At 39.9% G+C, this 18,954-nt stretch overlaps 1 protein-coding gene across 4 annotated transcripts in view; it reads right to left on the reverse strand.

Annotated features, from left to right (window-relative positions):
* The window catches only part of HMG20A (high mobility group 20A), a 174,531-nt gene that overhangs the window by 121,764 nt on the left and 33,813 nt on the right, over positions 1-18,954 (reverse strand). For 3 of the 4 annotated variants that reach the window (XM_068410817.1, XM_068410816.1, XM_068410818.1), the window contains 3 exons: positions 18,541-18,756; positions 17,768-17,911; positions 12,564-15,373 (listed from right to left, as the gene is read on the reverse strand). In XM_068410817.1, the coding sequence (XP_068266918.1) occupies positions 17,775-17,911; positions 18,541-18,756 (353 nt within the window). In that variant the 3' untranslated portion in view covers positions 12,564-15,373; positions 17,768-17,774. Of the gene's footprint in view, positions 1-926; positions 1,053-7,089; positions 7,168-12,563; positions 15,374-17,767; positions 17,912-18,540; positions 18,757-18,954 lie in introns of those variants that run through there. The other variant, XR_011049018.1, reaches the window with a different exon arrangement.

Below are 18,954 nucleotides of genomic sequence, written 5' to 3' on the forward strand. Positions count from 1 at the left end.
ATCAGAGATTCTCATGTACTGAGCCTCCTGCACACTTATCCACCATGTCTTTTCACCAAGTCTTGACGCTAGTATTAGCTGCAATTCATTCATTCCATTGCCCTCTCCTCCCGGGGATGGCTGTGGGTCAGACAATGAGTGACCTTGGTAAGGCTTGTTAAGTAGATTCACTAATCCAGAAGGAAGTTTAAAAAAAAAAATGCTCCTGGCACTTGGACTTGAAGCTGTATTTGCAATGACTCTTTGTTCTCCTAAGCACTGATTTCTCAGTCTGACATTACAGGTAGATTTGGAAGGGAGATGAGTTTTAGAGATAAGGTAATTCCCCCCCCACCAGCAGATGAGACCCAGCCAGTACAACGAGCAGTCCACATCATATCATGGCAGTGCAGCTGCTTAACTACATCCCAGACCCCTTCCCACCATTTTCACAGCTGTACCTAGCTTTGGTCACTGAGAACCTACTTCACATGTGCAATTTAATTGGTTAGTTTCCATAATAATGTTTATAGGTGTGGTGGTGGTTTTTCTTTTCCCCCTGGAAGCAGAGCTCTACTAGGAAAAGCTCCTCTCCTCCATATCTGCTTGAGCAGCTAAGCACATGGAAGAAGCAGGCAAGATCAAAGAAACGGTCTCCCTGGAGAACCTGAGGGTAGGATTTGTAAATGCACGTGCTTCTGCAATAGCGCATATGGACTTGTCCCTAAAACTCAAGCTGGTCAAACCCAAGAACTATGAATTTTCAACTAAATCTATGCATTTCTTCCCATGGGCATAACTAAAATGGAATCTTCTAACAGAAAGCCATTTTGACAAGTTTTCTGACACGTTCTCCCTAATACTGCCTACAGCAGGAAGCAGCAAGATTACATGGTAGAAATATCACCCTGTAGGAGAAATAAGCTCCAGGTAGTGCCAGGACTTACATATGGTTGAATATAACTGCTGCAAGCATATTTCAACTTCTGTCTCCATCAGGCTGGCAAATTATTGCATATGTATTCATCTGATACAAAGAAAGTAGGCTCTTTGAAGGGTTTTTTTTTCCTCCTCTGAAAAAAAGAAGGGGGTTGCTTTAATTAGAATCTATTGGCTAAAAGCCTTTTTTTTTGAGGAATTGCATCAATTCTGTTCCATTAGCCACCATATGAAGCCAGATTAGTAAATAACTTGATATATAGCTGAAAAAAGAAAGTAAATGAGAACAGTATACCAAACCCTCTGCCTAGAAGCAATCAAGCATCCAAGAGTATTGCAAGGGAGTAGGGAAGAATGAATACCCTTCTTTATGTATTTCATTCTTTTTTGAATGATTGCAGTGTGTATGAAAGCACAGGACTAACAGCAATAGCTAATGTTCTCAGAAGAGGTCATGAACCACGGTGAGCACATCTAGATAGAGAAGGCAGGTATCTCTGCAAGCTCTAGTGATAACCCTCCACCCTAACACATAGTCCTCCCTGTAGTTCCCAAGCATCCACTCCAAATGCCCAACAAGCACGTGTCAGATGTGTTTGCTCTCTCCCAAGCGCATCAAGAACTTTCTGTGCTGAGAACAGCTACCCAAATAACCTTAATCTCTCCAGGCAAAATTGTATTATCAGTTCCACCTTCACCTCCACCACTTCAGTCAAGGCATTCAAGGGTGCACAGGAGATCAAAATTCTCCTCAAGTCCTAGATTATTAGAGCTTGCAAGTGACAATAGCTGGGTCTTCAAAGTGTTAGATAGTATAGACATATTGAACAGCAAGGCACTGTTTTTGCAAAAATCTTTCCGTCAGAGAGTTTATTCAGACAGACGGGAGGGCTGTCCTCTGTGTAAGGCTCTGTTCTAGAAGCTCAGAGATGAAAAACAAAATGTAAATTCAACAAGTGAATATTCATAAGATGAAAACTTCACAAGACTATTTTATATTTAGAAGCCTTTGCTTGAGAACATACCTCCCAAAACTAGACATTTAAACTAATGAACCATCCAGACTGACACTAGCTCTGAACCTTCTCATCACAGAAGCTCAGCAAACAATGCCTCTTGGGAGATCTGCAGCTGACAGGAACCTCTCCCTCACATGCAGCAGCTGAGCCACCTCTAGATTTACCAGTGAAGCCTAAATCTAATCTGTTTTATCCTGCTCTCTCTTCTCCCAACTTCATACTGTGTTAATAAAACAAGATTTCTCACCTGTGACTTCCCCCTTGTGTAGAAGAGAAAAGGTAGGAAAAGGTCATTTTGACTGACTAGTTTTCTTCTGTACACAGCTCCATCCACCCAGCATGACGATCAGCTCCTCATCAGAATGCAAGTTTCCTGGTAGTGCCACTCTTTCCGTAGCTGAAACAGCACTCAGTATTACTGCCTCCCCTGTTAAACCCTTTGTAGCAGCCTGTCATTTATTCTAAATCTTAAAAGCAGTGGAAACACACTTCACCCAGACCAGAGTGACGAGCAAGACTGAAATTCAGAAGAGACTAAGTAGTTCAGTGAAGAGAAGATACAGATTGTGGAGAGTCGTGAACTTAGGATCCTGGGAAACAAAGTTTCTGTAATGGTGGTATTTACAATGTAGGCTCTGTAGACAATGAACCCAAACAAGGCTCACTAGTGTGCTAAAAATCTAAACTGATACAGTTAAATTATGTAAGACTGTATGGATACTGATTTTAATATTGGATCATTTCATTTTATTAATGTATCCACACCAAAATTATGTATTTTGACATAAAGATATGTCCAGGCAGACTGCACCTTTCTGTTTAAAGATGGTTAAAAATCACACTTTCAATATATTGATAATTTCTGGCTAGGTGAACAAGCCCAGTCAAAAGGTTATTTCTGGCTCCCACACTGAGTCATGTCATTCATTCTCTTTTATCAACTATACCTTCCTGATGCATTTTCTGACACTATGCCATGCAAACCAAAAAGGACTGTTTTCAGAAGACTACACAAGACCTTTGCCACCTCCTTGTATAGGTATCAGTTCTGCTTGCGTTCTTAAAGGCCAGAGCTTGAGAAAGAATAATGAAAATAAGATTCAACTGCAATATTCGTACTATTTTCGGCAGCACATCTCAAACAGAAAAAAAGATATCTCAAGTCTACCTTAAATAATAATAAAAAAGCCAACAAGAAATTACTATTTCCAATCCCTAGTCCTCTTAACCATATCCAGAACTATCATTGGAGGTAGATGATTTAACAGAACAATGCCTATAGATTCCTATTCAGATCATAGTGGTATTTTCTGGACACTGCTGACACATCGACTATGACAGTCCCTTTTTCAGGCAGCTCTCAGTCTAAATGGATGATGTTTACTCTTTTCATTTGCACAATGAAGAACTGAAGCAAAGAAAAACTAATGACGTGCCTGAGAACTCTCTCTACATCAGTTCTTTTATCATAATCACTGAAGTATCTGAGTATCTTTCACTAGTATGTTGACCAGACCATGAGACAGAAATAGTATCTGTCACACACAAAAAGTCTGTCTCAGAGCCTGGAAACTGAACCTGGGTTATCCGGATCCAGGCTCAGTCCTCCCACCTCACCCTGAGGACACATTCCTCTCAACAGATCTCCTGTGATGTGAAAAAGCATTGGCCCTGGACAGTGAAATACTGGATTTGGGGAGAACTTCAGAGTTGAATTGAAGCTTCCTATTACTAAGAAAAAGTATCAGCAGTGACAGAAAGTAACAAAAGACTTACTTCAACTAACAGGACTGAAATTTTTGTGATTTGAAACTCTCTCATTGCTAGGATTTTAAAGTGCTGATATTTTATCATCGAATTGGAACCCAGCTGGTAAGTATCAATGATATGAGAAACTCAGCAGAGAAACAGTGACCCCATTATATGTGAAAGAGCATTGCTATTTTAGCTGAAGAGATGTATGCTTTTTCAGTCTTGTATTGCATTGCAGGAGTTCCTCTTTGATTTTTCTTAGGAGAAACCCCATGCAGATTCCTCTGTGAAGCTGTATTGCAGGATTGGAGATACCAGATGAGTCTAGGAAAAGCTGCAGAGCCAGTTTCAGCTTCCCTACAGATTGATAATCCATAATCATATATATAATTGCTGAAGACTGCAGATGAAATTCTGGCTCCAGCAAATTCAGTGACTAAACTCTCATTAACTTCAAGGGGGCCAAAACCTTCCTCTGAAGCTTTGGCTCCACAAAACAGTTGATCTACTTGTGAAGTATCTACTACTAGATCAAAAATGTCAAAACCACAAGACACATTGAACTGAGAAAAACAAACCTGATACTTCATATTAGTTCAGCGCATAGGTGTGCTCCAGAACAGTTTCTGAAGTTAGTGCTGTCTGTCCTCTATAACCAGCATAAACACCACATAATGTATTCAGGCTAGCTCAACAGAAGTGACATTGTGCATCTCATTCTCATTAAATACATACTGCCTAGTAATTTAGCAACATCCAAATGGTTTTTAATGTTCATGAACTGTTGTCTGTGCTCTTCTCACAAGGAAGTTGTAAGACCACCTATGTAAGAGGACTGAACAATTCAGCTGTGTGTCCTAAGGCATGGGTGCTGATCTACGCCATTCTCCCTCACAGAACGGCTGCATCTGAGAAAGTCTTTATAAGAGTCTGTCACACTGCACAGTCAGTCAACTTTAAATTGATTTTTGCTCTTTGCCTTTGATTTCCCCTCTGTCTCTGTTCTGCTGGTGCTTCAGCATTAGAAGAACCCATTTCTTTAACATTATCATTGTCCTGGGCTGTAATTCACTGTAGGTTCTGCTACAACATCATTGAACTCAACTACCAAAGAGCCTTAGCAGTAAGAACTGACTTCAGAATCCGCTGTTATTCTTATGCTCGTCTGCACTGCCAAGAACATTTGACACATCTTTTCATGTTGTATGGGACTGAATCAGGACAAAACAAGATAGGAAAAACAAAACCAGAGTGCAATAAGCCTTGCTAGGTGGTAGTCTTTAGCATAGTTTAACTAAAAATTGAATGCCTAAACAGCAATTGTCCATGAAATACCATGTGACACTCGGTACTGCTGGTTGGGACCAAAGCAAAATTGCATCTGTGTAACAGTTACTTCCTAAGGAGGATCTTGGAATTCCTTCTACAGTCACTTATATGAGAAAAGAAAGTTTATACAAGGTCAAAAGGATTCACAGACGGAGAAAGCACCAAATGAATGACTCCATGCAAGCCAAAGAGCAAACTCCAGCAGTGAAAAGTCATAGGGGAGGCCAGGACTGAAGGTGAAAAGGGACAAAGATTAAGTCAGAGTTGGGATATGCTGAGGAAGATGTAGAGACCAAATCCTGCCTGTGGATACACCTATGAAAACCTGCAGAAATCAAAGGGCTGCATTAGTCCAAGACAGGATACTAGATTTGGAAACAGACCAGATGCAGTACATACAGATCTGTTTCCTGAAAGAAGGGAGATAACCCTCAAACTCAAAGCAGGACTACCAGAAAAAGAGATGCAAGAGATGTGACAAGAAAATATAAACCCCGGAATAAGGCAAGCATGTCCAGGCATCATTGCCAAGCTCAGCACGTATGTTACACAGCATACCTACACTTCATCTGGCTTCAAATTGTTCCTTTTGCAGGCAATAAAATTACTGCACAAATCCCAGAGAATAAACTGAGTTAACACCCCATTAAATACAACAGGCTTTCAATTCAACGTAAGGATGTGCCCAGATTAAGCTACCTCTGTACAAGCTGGCCCATGGGTAATATACATCAGTTCCACTGACTTATGGTCTTAAAAAAAAAAAAAAAATAGAAAAAACCCGAGATGCTTGGGAGTGAATTCCATTAGGAGGAATTTCTACAAGGTAAGAAAGGATACGTTCTTTGAAGCATGCTTAAACAGCACAACATATCCTTCCATAAACATTCTTTCTACAGCTGAACGCATACCCCAAGGGAGAAAACCAGGAATTTGTTATTTTGTGTATTTTCTTTTATCAGTAACAAGACCTTGCCCCTCACCCCTGTTCCCCTCAGATTAAGCAGTCTTGATTTTATACCTTCAGTTTGTTTTGTCAGTATCTGGCTTGGAAACTGGTACCAGAGAGAATGGCACCGTTGCTAGATCAATTTGTTGCCCCCATTTCACAGAAGACAAGATAATTTAAAACACTTATTTCCATAGTTTTGCCTTTCCTAAACACTCCAAGCTGCAGTAGTTGTGGCCCCCTTCCAAACTCACTACTCCTCCAGTGACATTCATTGAGAAAAAACTTTCTCTACAGGAAAAATCTTTGTTGGCAGAGGCACTTAGTAGATTTTAGCTGGTTTTAAGATGAAAGAGCTTAGCACAAAGGAAGAGGGCAAAAGAGGGAAAGAAAGGCAGGACAAGAAAACATACAGATAAGGGCAACAGCATGAAGTCAGGAGTTAGATTTAGATTGTCCTGTACTGACTGACAACTTTAGATTGGGGGGATGGTTCTCTATAGTCTGTGCTCCCACATCACTGCAGTGTACAGTTTCCTCAAACAGTGAGCCAAAATGCAAGATACCTCCAGAAAGGAGTTCCTGCTTCACCCTTCTCTCCTCTCCAGTCCTCTGCTTACTCTGCACAAACCCTACCGCCTGCCAGACCTCTACATGAGCTCAGCCAATTCACAAAACAGAAAACTTTCAGCAAGAAAAAAGCCGGGTAGTTTGCTACTATTTTGATGAGTTAGTGAAGCTCACAGTTGGGCAGGGATGCTCTGGGATGGAGTAAGATCACAGCGAAGCAGCTACCACCACGCTATATACATGCTGTCTCCAGAGAGCTGGCAGTGCTGTTTAAGTGTGAAGCTGCTGCAGGCTCCCAAAATGAAAACCAGCTCTGCAAAGACAGAGTACTATGTAAATACCAACAGTTGCAAAGCTGCCATTACATGGATTTATGTATTCACAGCTCTTGCTAGTTAGGAAGCTAGAGAAGTCAGCTGTACCGATTTTACGTATCAGCCAACACACAGAATCAGCTTTTGCCAACCCAAAAACTTTATCACAGCCATTCCTTGCTGTCAGAACAACAACTTCAGAGACATGCAAACTAAGTTCACGTTTTATTTGCCATACCAGCATTTCCAAGAATGCTTGCTGTACCACTTCCACCCTGACCAGCCCTCAAAGCACAGTAGGAAAAGGATAATGTATCTGTATGAAAGAAAGAAATAAAATAATTATAAAAAAAAAACAAAACACAAAACCCAAGAAGCTACCGTCTGCCTAGAACAAAACCAGGGAACTGACTGAAGTTTCCACATGCAGAAGCTCTCTGGCTCTGGCTCCCACTAACAGGCTTTTCCACTCTCACTTTGAGATACCAAGACTTATCATTAGAGGGCACTGCTTTCCCCAGTAGAAAGTGGGTTCTTATGTGGATAGATACTTCAGACATCTGGAAATGCACATTTACCACATAACTGTGAAGTCCTGAAATGAGGGTGCAGCTGGAATTCCATTTTCACATCTGCTAGTTTTTCTGCTCAAAAGCACTTCAAGAATGTATGGAATTTGCAGGTCTGAATCCAAACTTACCGAGGCTAAAAATCCAACAACTTCTGCACTGGCAGTAGGTGAACATTAACCTCAAGAATAAATGCAAATTCTATTCCTATATCCTCTTATTCCTGCTGTCCTTATCCTACAAAGCCCCTTAACAGATTTTTAATGAGGAAAGGGTAAAAGGTAATTCTTACTCACCTTTTTCAGAAAAAAATGAATTGTAAATAGAATTTGACTCTGTGCATTTACATGTGCCAGGGCCACTCATTAGTAATGCTAGTAAGCAGAAGAAAAATGACACCCTTCCCTCCTGCATATCAAGTTCACAGCATATGCTTGAAAGCCACATGCCGGTATACAGCTACATTTCTTCTAAAGGAGCACGTGCTCTACTTCTGTAGAAATGTTTTTAAGAGAACTGAAATCTTTGGAGGACAATGTCAACACCCTCCATAATCCATACCTATACACACTGAAAACAGCATGTATACTGATGTCTCAGGAGATATACAATATGCATGCTAAAAAAGCCACAGTCCTTCCCAGGAAAGGCGTTAGATTAATTTTCCAGAGCTTTTCACTCTCCTGGACTCAGCCATCCTGCTGGCTTGCACTTCTGATAAACTTCCTGCATCTCTTCCCCCAGTCCAAACAGTTTACTTCTCTTCCTCCAATATTAAAGAAACAAAAACAACTTGGGCAGGAATTTGAAGTGTCATAGAGGAAAAGAAACTTCCTCTGAGAAGAATTAGAATACTAATACAGTTGTTAACATCCATTTTGAAGAGCGAGGGGTTGAAACACTATGTTTATAGGCCTAAAATTTCAGCTTGGGATTTCTCTGCAAGTGTCCTGGGCTTAAGCAATATTATTTCAAATAAATTAGATGAGGGAATTATCTCTTGACTAACACTGGGACAGATTTAATAAAACTAGAACTGCCCACATGAGATACAAAGAGAAATCCCATGGTACTGTTACTCTAGATTGAAAACTAGACCTCTTTCTGATTCACAAACAGCCAGGTATTCGGCTGATGTGAGTATCATTCTTCGACTCAATTCAAGGAAGCCAGATGGACATCTAGCAGCCAAGGATTTGGACAGGCAGAACTTTTTATAGATAAGTATTTAGAATCCAAATTTATAAACAAAAAGGTCAGGTGGACTTCAATGCACAGACATACTTCTAGGGAAAAGTGAGAACGCTTTTCACCTTCCAGAGCATGAGTGAGCAAAGCTACAAACCTGTGAACAGTCATATTTAGCAACTTTTGGAGATGAACCATTTCATCAACAGGAAAAGAGAAAGCAGAGGGTCTTAGAATAACTTGCATCAATTCAATAATATATACACCATTATCATTTAATATCAACAAGACCAAATTTTTCAACCACGCTGTATCAGCAAGACAGGGCCAGCTACGGGGCCAGGGTAAATCAGCACCAGAACCCTGCTGACAGGCCTGAGCAGACAGGCACACAACAAATGAATTCCAACAAATTGCTTGAATATTTATGCTTACAATATTCAAATTAAACATACGCGTGTTAGAAAGACTGGAAGAGTATTCTGCTTTAAGTTATTCATAATTCCTTTTACTTACTTTTCCTAAAGCTTATATTTTATAAACTGTAGCACTTGTGACCAGATGGAATCTTCCAGTTATCAGCAGGAGAATCAAGGTTTTCTGTTTATTAAAACCAGAGAGCTTCTCAACTCTTTAATCAAAACTTTCCTTTCCACACACCACAAGCAACCTGCCTAACAAAGTAGCAAAATGTAATGATACCTACACTTTCTGGGAGAACCTTGTATTTCCACCATCTCTAGGGTAAAACAACTTTCCTTTTAGTATTGCAAAAAGAATTTGTCCCATGTTACTATTACGAACCGCTGGAGCCCCCAGCAGGCCCCTTCAGAATACCACTATACTATTTACCATGCTAAAAAAGAGAATATGGCCTCTTCCCCTAAAACATGCGACCTAGGGCGGAAGTCTTGCTACATAGAACGGTTTCTGCTATCAGTGAATTATTTACATACACTTGCAGAGGAGGATGGGGGCTTAATTTCTGGTGACACAAACCTGGATATAAAGGCACAGCATGAAGGAGATGAAGGAAAAGGAGCGTTCTAAATAGAACAACATACCTGGTTAGCAACAGGCAATGGCTTCAAATCCCATTAATGGATTAACTGGGAACACTGTTTTCAGTACCTTCTTAAACGTATTCTCATTAAATAAGTATTTCCATATATTTCTTGAAGAATACATGCTTCCTCAGGATTTTTGTTTTAAGATGTGCTGCATTGTTTTTCTTTCTATTTCTCATCTATAGCACTGATGTGGCAAGTAATTTGGGGAGTCAATTTTTATGAGTGTAAGGCTAGTCAACTCTCTGGAACCATTCCCAAGTAGAAAGTTGACCTCATGCTTAAGCACTTCAGGATCAGGACCTAAAACCCCAGTTCAACTATTTTTGCATGACCCAATTCTCCACTCAACTGAACAAGCAATCCCTTCTCCTGCATTGCTTCTCTACTTCTCTGTCTCTACACAGATCTTTTCCAATATTACTTCAGCACTTCATGAAGTAATTAACAGAACTGACGGCATTTCAGTACTAAGTTTCCCTTATTAGGATGCACATGCAAGTAAAATCTGGATAGTTTAAAATAAATACTGATTTTCAAAGCAACAGAGCTGTCTGAACAGTGTGTTGTGGCTACAAATAGACACAAACAATAAACCTGTGTTGCGTTTTCCTCATACTGGGGTGAAACATAAGCCAAAGATGGAAAATGAGAGAATAGATCATTCACCCCACCTCCCTCCCAACATAACTTTGAAACAGAGATCACACACTAGCCATAGTTCAGTGATATCTGCCATCAGCATCACACCTCTCTTCTCTAAGGTGTTCCTATAAGTTAGGAACCTTTAAAGTAGGAAGCCACGCATTTTCGTGTCTAGTATGATTTGTACGGCCACCTTTTCCTCTTGCTGCCCTCCAGAACTGTGCTTAGAAATATCCTAGCTGCATTTGCTTGTCATTACTTTGGTACAAATATTCAAAAGCCTGCATTACACAGGTCTCCATGTGCCAGTAACGATACAGACTTAAGCTTCAAACCTTCACAAACTCCAGTTTTGATATCTTCAGATACACAAACCATCAGTGTCTACACATTAAATGATAAAAACAAAAAACAGCATAAGAATTACAGGTTTATTAATATAACCCATAAATTAATTTATATAAATGTTAGTCCTTGTATTACATAATGGCTGTAGATACTTTACCACATACCAAAATGGTACAATAATCATGAATATATTCAAAAAAGTTAAAGCTAAAGAAGTTAAAGAAAACCTCAATACTATGAGCAATGAGAAAAAAGAAGCAGCAAAACTATTAATGGTTCACAAGCAGAAAAACACTATGGTAGAAGTAGAGGATAGGCCTGAGTGTACTCCTGACTCAGAAGGATAGAATCATAGAACGATTTTGGTTGGAAAAGACCTTTAAGATCATCAAGTCCAACCGTTAACTCAGCACTGCCAAGTCCACCACTAACCCATGTCCCTCAGCACCACATCTACACAGCTTTTAAATCCCTCCAGGGATGGTGACTCCAACACTTCCCTGGGCAGCCTGTGCCAGTGCTCAACAACCCTTTCAGTTATGAAATTTTTCCTAATATCCAATCTAAACCTCCCCTGGCACAACTTGAGGCCATTTTCTCTGTCCTATTGCTTGTTACTTGGGAGGAGAGACCGACACCCACCTTGCTACAACCTCCTTTCAGGATACTACTGAACTGAAGCAAAAAATTTAAAAAAAGACCTAACTTCAGATTCCAAATACATTATAAACAGGAACCTGCCTGAGGAAAGAGGAAGTGATCTTTTCCTCTTAAAAGAGCCCAAAGCCCTCAAATGCCCCTAACTTCGCTTAAATGATTATTAATCACTGGTCCAATTCACCAGCAGCAGAGTAAACAGGGGGTAACAAACAGAAAAAAACAGTGGAAATATTACACTACATAGTCCTAAATTGAGCACAATCGACCACCACCTGCTCCTGATGTCATATACAGCGTCACAGGTTAGAATGGAACTAGATCTTTGTCTTATAATGAACTTATTGCTGCTTTGCTCTTATTTTTTTCCTCCAGGTGTGCACCTGTTTTGCTATTACCTTCTCCAACTCTGGACTAGCCAGTGTCACATGGCAGCTGTCCTCCTATAGGAGATTTCCCTATATTCCTTCTATTTTTTATATCTTTATCATTTCATGATTGGTGTTTTACAAATTCTCCAAAGCATCGTAAATCTAAATGCGCAGTCTGACCCAGATAGCAGATACTATCTGAACAAAGCCTGTTGGTACACAGAAAGACCAGGCATTAATTTGGCAATCAAAATAATGAGACGTGACCACAAAAGTAACATGGTTGCTTATAGCACTGTGACCTCAGAAAGAGCACCAGTGCAGGCAGAAGTCATCCAAACTCTTCCACAGAGAATCTACACCCAAAGTACAAATGTCACAAGGCTACAGTTTGGCTCCATGCTCAGCAAGCAGAAGGCAAGATACATGATAAACATCCATGATAAACATCTAGTAGGGGAAAAGAAAACCAAGTGGGAGGCAGTAGGTATGATACAGAAGGTTCTTATAGGAAGAGAAAATAAATATGGTGGTGGGAAATTAGGGAGGACAAAGGAAGACAAGGATGTCAAAAAAGGGCTGGGGGAGAAAGACTCAGGACATTTTGAAAGTTACTCAAATTGGGGAACAAAGATGGCAGGAAGAGCCCTGATAGCAACTGGCTATAACCAAAGATTTCTTGAAGTTTTCATCACTATAAAGAATAACTACTTCCTTTAGCTTTAGATATGCTTAGGATGGAGAGTGGGAAGGGCACATTAATTCTTTTCAAAGGTTAACATGGAGTTGCCAAAATCTCTCAGACAAGACAGCAATGCTAGTAATAGTTCTTTTATGAAAATGCAGTTAAAATTGAATCAGAATGGATTGATTCAATGTTGAACAATTTTAATGAAATAAGTGTCAAACATGCACATAAACTTCTTAAAAACAAAGGGACTCCAAAGTTTAATTACAAAAACATTGTACAGAAAACTTGGCATCTCAACAATTCCAAACACATTAATCCAGCAAATGGATTCTGTTTTTGTATATTTCTCTTAACATTTCTGTAAGTGACAAAAGAATTTTACCCCACTCTTCTCCTTGACACCCACTTCATTTTTTACTTTTTTTTAATTAGCCAACACTGAAAAATGTAAACTGAAGCGACACTCAGAAAACACTGGAAAGAAAAAATCCATTTTTATACTGTTAATCAACGTAAATAAGCAGCAGCTTAACGAGACAAAACATCATCTGTCACATCATTGTTGAGCAAAAACTGAGTCTTTCCCCAGATGCTTTAAGATGGGTATACCACCTCCCCTCCCTTCTTGTGGGAAAAAGCAAGAGATTTGTCAGCCCCCAGCTAATAATATCGTCTTAAATTTACTGTCCCATAACACTTGCATGCTACTCAACAGAATGATGTATTAGCAGTATGCCACAAGCTGATAGCTGCACCGAATTTATGTAAGCAGGGGCAGCCTGCAGCCACCCATACCTTATTTATGGTAGGTATATGTCACAGCCTCGAATTGCATCCTACTATCATAATCACATGGCAATTTCTAGAGTCTTTATGGGATACAACTCCAGGTATTAGGTCCACAGACTGAACTTCGGAGTTTTGTAATTCAAATTTTGGCTATGCAGTGCATTTTGGCCACTTCAATAAAAGTCAAATATCACCAATTCTAAAAAACAAGACACACACAGGAGATGAAGGTATCTGTGTTTCTTCTGTAGACATCAACCTGTAAGATTTTTCTTCCCCCACATAACATTTGTTATAGAATCCACTAAAAAAGTTCATGCCAACATCAGTTGGTCTCATCCATGCTAAGGAAAATGAAGGTCAATTGAGGTTCCTTTTTGTGAAGTCTTGGAGATGAGACTGAAGACAAGAGAAAGGAGTTTCCACCATGAAGGAAGACTTGAATTTACATGGAAATCCTTGCTGCTTGGCTACAGCAATAAGCCCATGAGTAAGCAGAGACCTGACACACAAAGTGTTGACCTGGAGATGGCTTCAAGCAAGCGTGAAGTCCATGTGTATGGCGTGGGAAAAGAATAAACTGCTTTTTAATCTTCAAATACTTGTGTTACAGATACATTAAAGTGATGCTGACTGCAATGCACTCCAGTAATGAAAGCAATCTCCGATTCATAACAGGGAAATCTTAGAAGATTTCTTAAGGAGAAGCAAGGAGATTGTCATGTGGAAGAAAGAGCATTTCAACCACTACCATAAAGCCCAGAGATGTCCAACAAGTGCTCAACCAAAGTCTGAATTAACAATTTGACAGGAACCAAAGGGCAGCAAATGATTTGCATAAGTTAGTGCAGACAGTAGGTGCCTTCATCTTTGACAGGAGGTGCAGTGTAGCTCAGCAAGATTACACACTTTAGCATGCAGAGTTCTACCTGATGTGAGCGAAAGGCCATTTAGGTCACACTGGAACATAATATGCTGAATGCTATAGGCTCCACAGGCTGTACTTTAACTGTACAAACAGTAACAGCACTTATGGGTTGTAATGTAGAATTCTGTGGGCTGCTATGTGGACCTAGCTGCTAATAATCTTCTCTGCTCTAACAATTCATGCAAAAATACATGTGCTGCTTCCAGGCATACTGCTTCCCAGCACTGTGATTTCAGGAGGGCAGAAAAAAAAAATGCAATTCCCCTGCCCATTTCTCTTTTTATAGATACCGCTCTCACCATGAGATCATTCTCTCAAAAACAAGGCAGTAACATTAAATTAGACTGAGCAACATATCAGAGTGTTTTTAGTCTAAAATGGAGATTCTCATCTTCCCTAACTGAAAAGAACTAATGTTTCAGTTTCTATCTTGATTACCACTGACCTTTGCAGTAGTAAAATGCTCCACCAAACATTTTCAAGAGACAACAGGAGACCTTCAAAGAAGAGCAGGATGCTACGTGCAAGAGAGGTGCTTGAAGAGAGAAGGGAGAGAGGACGTCTGTCTCATAGCAGAATCAAGTCACAAAGCATCAACCCACAGCCAGTCTCTAGCAGGGAGCAAACTCACATTGTAGAAGTTGCAGGCTAACACAAAAAAAAAACCACAGGATTGCGCTTAAGAAAAGCTTATATAAACATAGCAGGCAGGGTAGGACAAGACAGTGCACCAAGGAAGACTGCCTGTTGTAGCAGAGAACACAAGCATTGCTATCCAGTACTGCAAGTATCAGATAACAAGATCAAAAGAAGAAAACTAAAGTGGAGGAAGGTAATCCCACAAGATAAACATGAAAACAAAATAAAAGACACTAGGAAGGCAGTAGGCAATATAACACACCAAAGTTATTACTACAACACACAGGCTGACTTCATTTCACGAACTGTGAGATTTCATCTCCGTAGTCAGCCAGTCCACAGAACATATGCATCCTCACACCCAGCAAAATTAATAAGAAACTGACGATTGCACAAAAGTTGCATGCTCTTAAATGTTTACACAGAGGACAGTTCCAAGTGTTTAGCGGGTGGTGTCCGTGGCTTCTTAAGACCTTTTAATGCACTGATCTGTTTGTCTCACTGACAAACCACAAAGGCAGGGACCAGGACAAACCTGCAATTCTGCCTCTCACCCCTAGTATTTCCCTCATGGCTTCTTATTCCACACTGGCCAAAAAAATTTTGTAAAGCATCCCTGGGTCATGAGACCTGCAGACGAAACAGAAAAATAAGTGTTAGAAGACTACAATCTGCCAGGATTAAATAGGCACCCTGACATTATTTTTCGGATGGTTTATCTGAAAACACAATATTAAGAAGTATAGCAAAGAAGCCTATAGAGACAGAACTGTAACTGAATTCCTGTTTCCATCCAAAGAACAAAATGCTAAATAATGATAAACTTCCTCTTCTCCCCCATATACCATTTGGGCAAAGAAGTTCTCTTCACCATGCAGTACAGAAAAACAAAAACATTCACTAGTATAGTCAAATAGTCACTAAATACAAGGTACTAAGCCACCAAAAACACCTCCGTTCTGTGAAGTACAGTGGTTTTCAAGAGTATCATAATAAATAGATTTTTCTATGAAATTGATTTGTAATGTATCTCAACCTCAAACAGACCATTTGGTTGATAGAGATTATATTTAGGAGAATTAATGTACTTCATACGCATGTTAGCAAAGGGACAATGATGATGACATTTTGCTGATACATTTTATCAGATGCCAGCTGAACCCTTCTATCCAAAGCTGCTCTCTTTTCTATAGAAGCTCTACTTTTTTCTAGGTTTGCATCCAATAAAGCACAACCTTCTCCCTTCTAGGATTTTGTCACAAAATACGATCATTTTCAAGTGAACGTCAGTGTAACTAATAGTCTTATGAATTACTTTATCATCATATCCACTTACATATATGTATTTATATAATGAAACTAGGTGCTTATTAATCAAGTTTTTAATTGTCTCACACTGTTTTGCTGCTGAAAAGAGGGAAGGTATTGGTGGGAAGAAGGAGGGAATGGAGTCCTATGTTTCAACTATGAAGTGGAAGGAAGAATTCTAAAGCAAGAATTATTTTTCCCAAACCAATTACAGCTGAATCCAGTTTATCCAAGAGAAAAATACTTGCATTTTTAGAAATACAGAACAGATCCATCATTTAGTAAATAAGAATCCCCCTGACATGAGAAGCGAAGTCTAGATTTTAGCAGCCTTGAGATACCATTTTTCTGGCAAGGTGCTTAAAGGACAAACATGTTTCAGGGCCTGGCATGCCCTTCTAATAACTGATTGATGAGAAACCGCTTTCCCTCTTACAGATTCTGCAAAACCTCCCCATTCCCAATTCTCATTGTGAGCTTAAGAGTGCTGACTGAAAACAGTATACGAAAATGAGGAGGTTGATGAGCTACTGAAAAATCCCAGAACTGGATCGACAAGCTGTTCCCTTCATAAACAGCAGCAGTAAAGGCACTTCTTTATTCTGCTGGGAGCTCAGTCATCTCTTAGAACTATAGTCCGTTCCATCTGGCTACCCTCTAGAAGGACAATGATCTTTTAGCTTAAGCCACACTATAATGGGGAATGTGTAATTAACTGTTCTACACAATATCACAAAAGGTCAGAATCAGAAAGGATGAAAAGCCTTGTCTTCGTATTTGCAGATGGCACAACAGCAGCTTTATTTGCATTTCTAAACACTGTTCAAGATGTGTACAGTAGATCTCTACATAATAAATGTCTACAGAACGCAGGTATGTTCATAGTTTAAAAGAGAAGCAGGCAAACTCCTGATGGCTGTCTAGTGCTGTGCATCACAGGGGATGTGTGGGAATAAATGGTGTGGGAAATGCAAAGCAGCCCAGTAATGCAGAAAGACTGATATTTTTTTGTTGATTTGTTTTTCTACTCAGTTCCCTATTATAGTTTTCTAAGCTGTTCAACAGAAGCAAAAATACAGGTTATTACTGAGCTCATGGTTCTATGCATAAGCCACAAGATCATTAAAGTCTCAGTAAATGCTACACATAGCCTGAACCACACATCAGTGCTTCATTTATCTGTAAAACTTCATAACCAGAAGAGCCTGACTACACGTGCCACGGAGTGGGTAGCTGTAGGGTATTTTCAGTTTATAACAGAGGCAAGTTCACCTGTAACCTCTTGAGACAAATAAAATTTCTCTATGGCCATCAGATTCTGCATTTAGTGCATTTTTCAGATTTACTTCACTCAAGAAAGGAACCTTCTTCTAATTTAGTCACCCTGTCACTAAAATGTAAATAATTGTTCTTCCCTTTTTCCACCATTCTGTCAGTATTCTCATTCACCTTATACAAATACAATGAATAACAGGACAAGCAGCTATTTATGTCTTTATATAAAAGATCTTGGAGCTAAGGGGAATTTCAGAACCCTTTAATGCTGTTGAATATTTTCAACCCCATTTGATTTTAGTTCAACCTGCTCCTGTGGCTTTGAGGAAGAAAACTTTTTGCTTATACAATATGGTGATCAGCACAAGAACCAGTGTCAGAACAAGTGCCAGAGGTACACAGTAGATGCCAAACAACAGCAGCCTGAGAGCGAGCACTTACCCAGTCACTAGCGTTCAAGTCTGTTTACCACATCTCGGACCGTGGCTATAAGGTTCTCGTTCTCCTGTGGGTTAGCCATAATAACACTGTGCAGCCTATTCATGTAGGAATCAATGGTTTCCATCGTGGGTGTTTCCCCGCTACCTAGAGTTAACATAGTCAAATGAGCCACGGAATATTTAGACGACTGCAGCAATTCCAAAAAGCTAAGACTACGCTAAGGGCAATTTGTGCCAACATGCAAACTGCTATAGGAGGTGATTTAGCCATGCACCACTTCTTGTGACAGATTCTGTAAAACCATGTCCTCCTAACTGCACAAAGTGAGTAGTTCCAAGGACATCAGGACTAATGAAGCACGGTTTTCTTTGATTTGGGTCTCAGAGTTGATTATAACAAACTCTTTCAGCTGGGCATTCAGAGTATCTAAGTGGATTCCCTGGCATCTCACAACACAGATGCAGCTCCTGTCCTTTCTATTTAGTAACATTTTCACAAAACAAGTGAAGCAGAACAAGGACTGAATATGTGTCTCACTTTATTAGGAAGAGTAAGAGTAGTAAGAAAAAAAAGTGCCATGTTGAAATAAAGCACTGACACTGAAGCTTCCCCTGCATGCATTTTAAGATTTCAGTATCTAATACAACAAAAGCTCAGAAACCACCAAGACCATAGAACTACAACAGCAGGCCACGTGTTGTAAATCCACAACATCGTATAAACATTAGAAGTTAAATTTAACATGTCAGACAGTCATAAGGAAAAAGTCTTACCTGGCAGCGGGACTCCAGCAAAGCTGGTTGTGAGTGCTTGGCGTAAGGTCTCTAGATGCTGTTGCAGCACCGTGTTGCGGCTACGCTCTTGTATCACATCCACCTCCAGTTTCTCCACCGCAGTACGCATACTCTCAACATGTTTCTGCAGAGCAGCATTCCTCTCCTCAAACTCCATGTTGGATTTACGCAGCTGCCGCAGCTCAGCCTCACGTGCTGTGAATATCAACCCATTCCCATGTAATCAAAACACTATAAAAAAACATATGTACGATTGGTAGGCAATGAAGCAGAATGTTCTAGGAGTGCTCAACTGATGATTGCCAATGGTGCGGGTTTGGTTTCTAGATGAAAAAGCATCATGTCATGGAGCACCAACAGTGCCTACAGTAGTACTTAAACAGACTTAATTTG

The sequence above is a fragment of the Nyctibius grandis genome, chromosome 11 (genome assembly GCF_013368605.1).
Source record: "Nyctibius grandis isolate bNycGra1 chromosome 11, bNycGra1.pri, whole genome shotgun sequence".
In the NCBI taxonomy this organism is placed as follows: domain Eukaryota; kingdom Metazoa; phylum Chordata; class Aves; order Nyctibiiformes; family Nyctibiidae; genus Nyctibius; species Nyctibius grandis.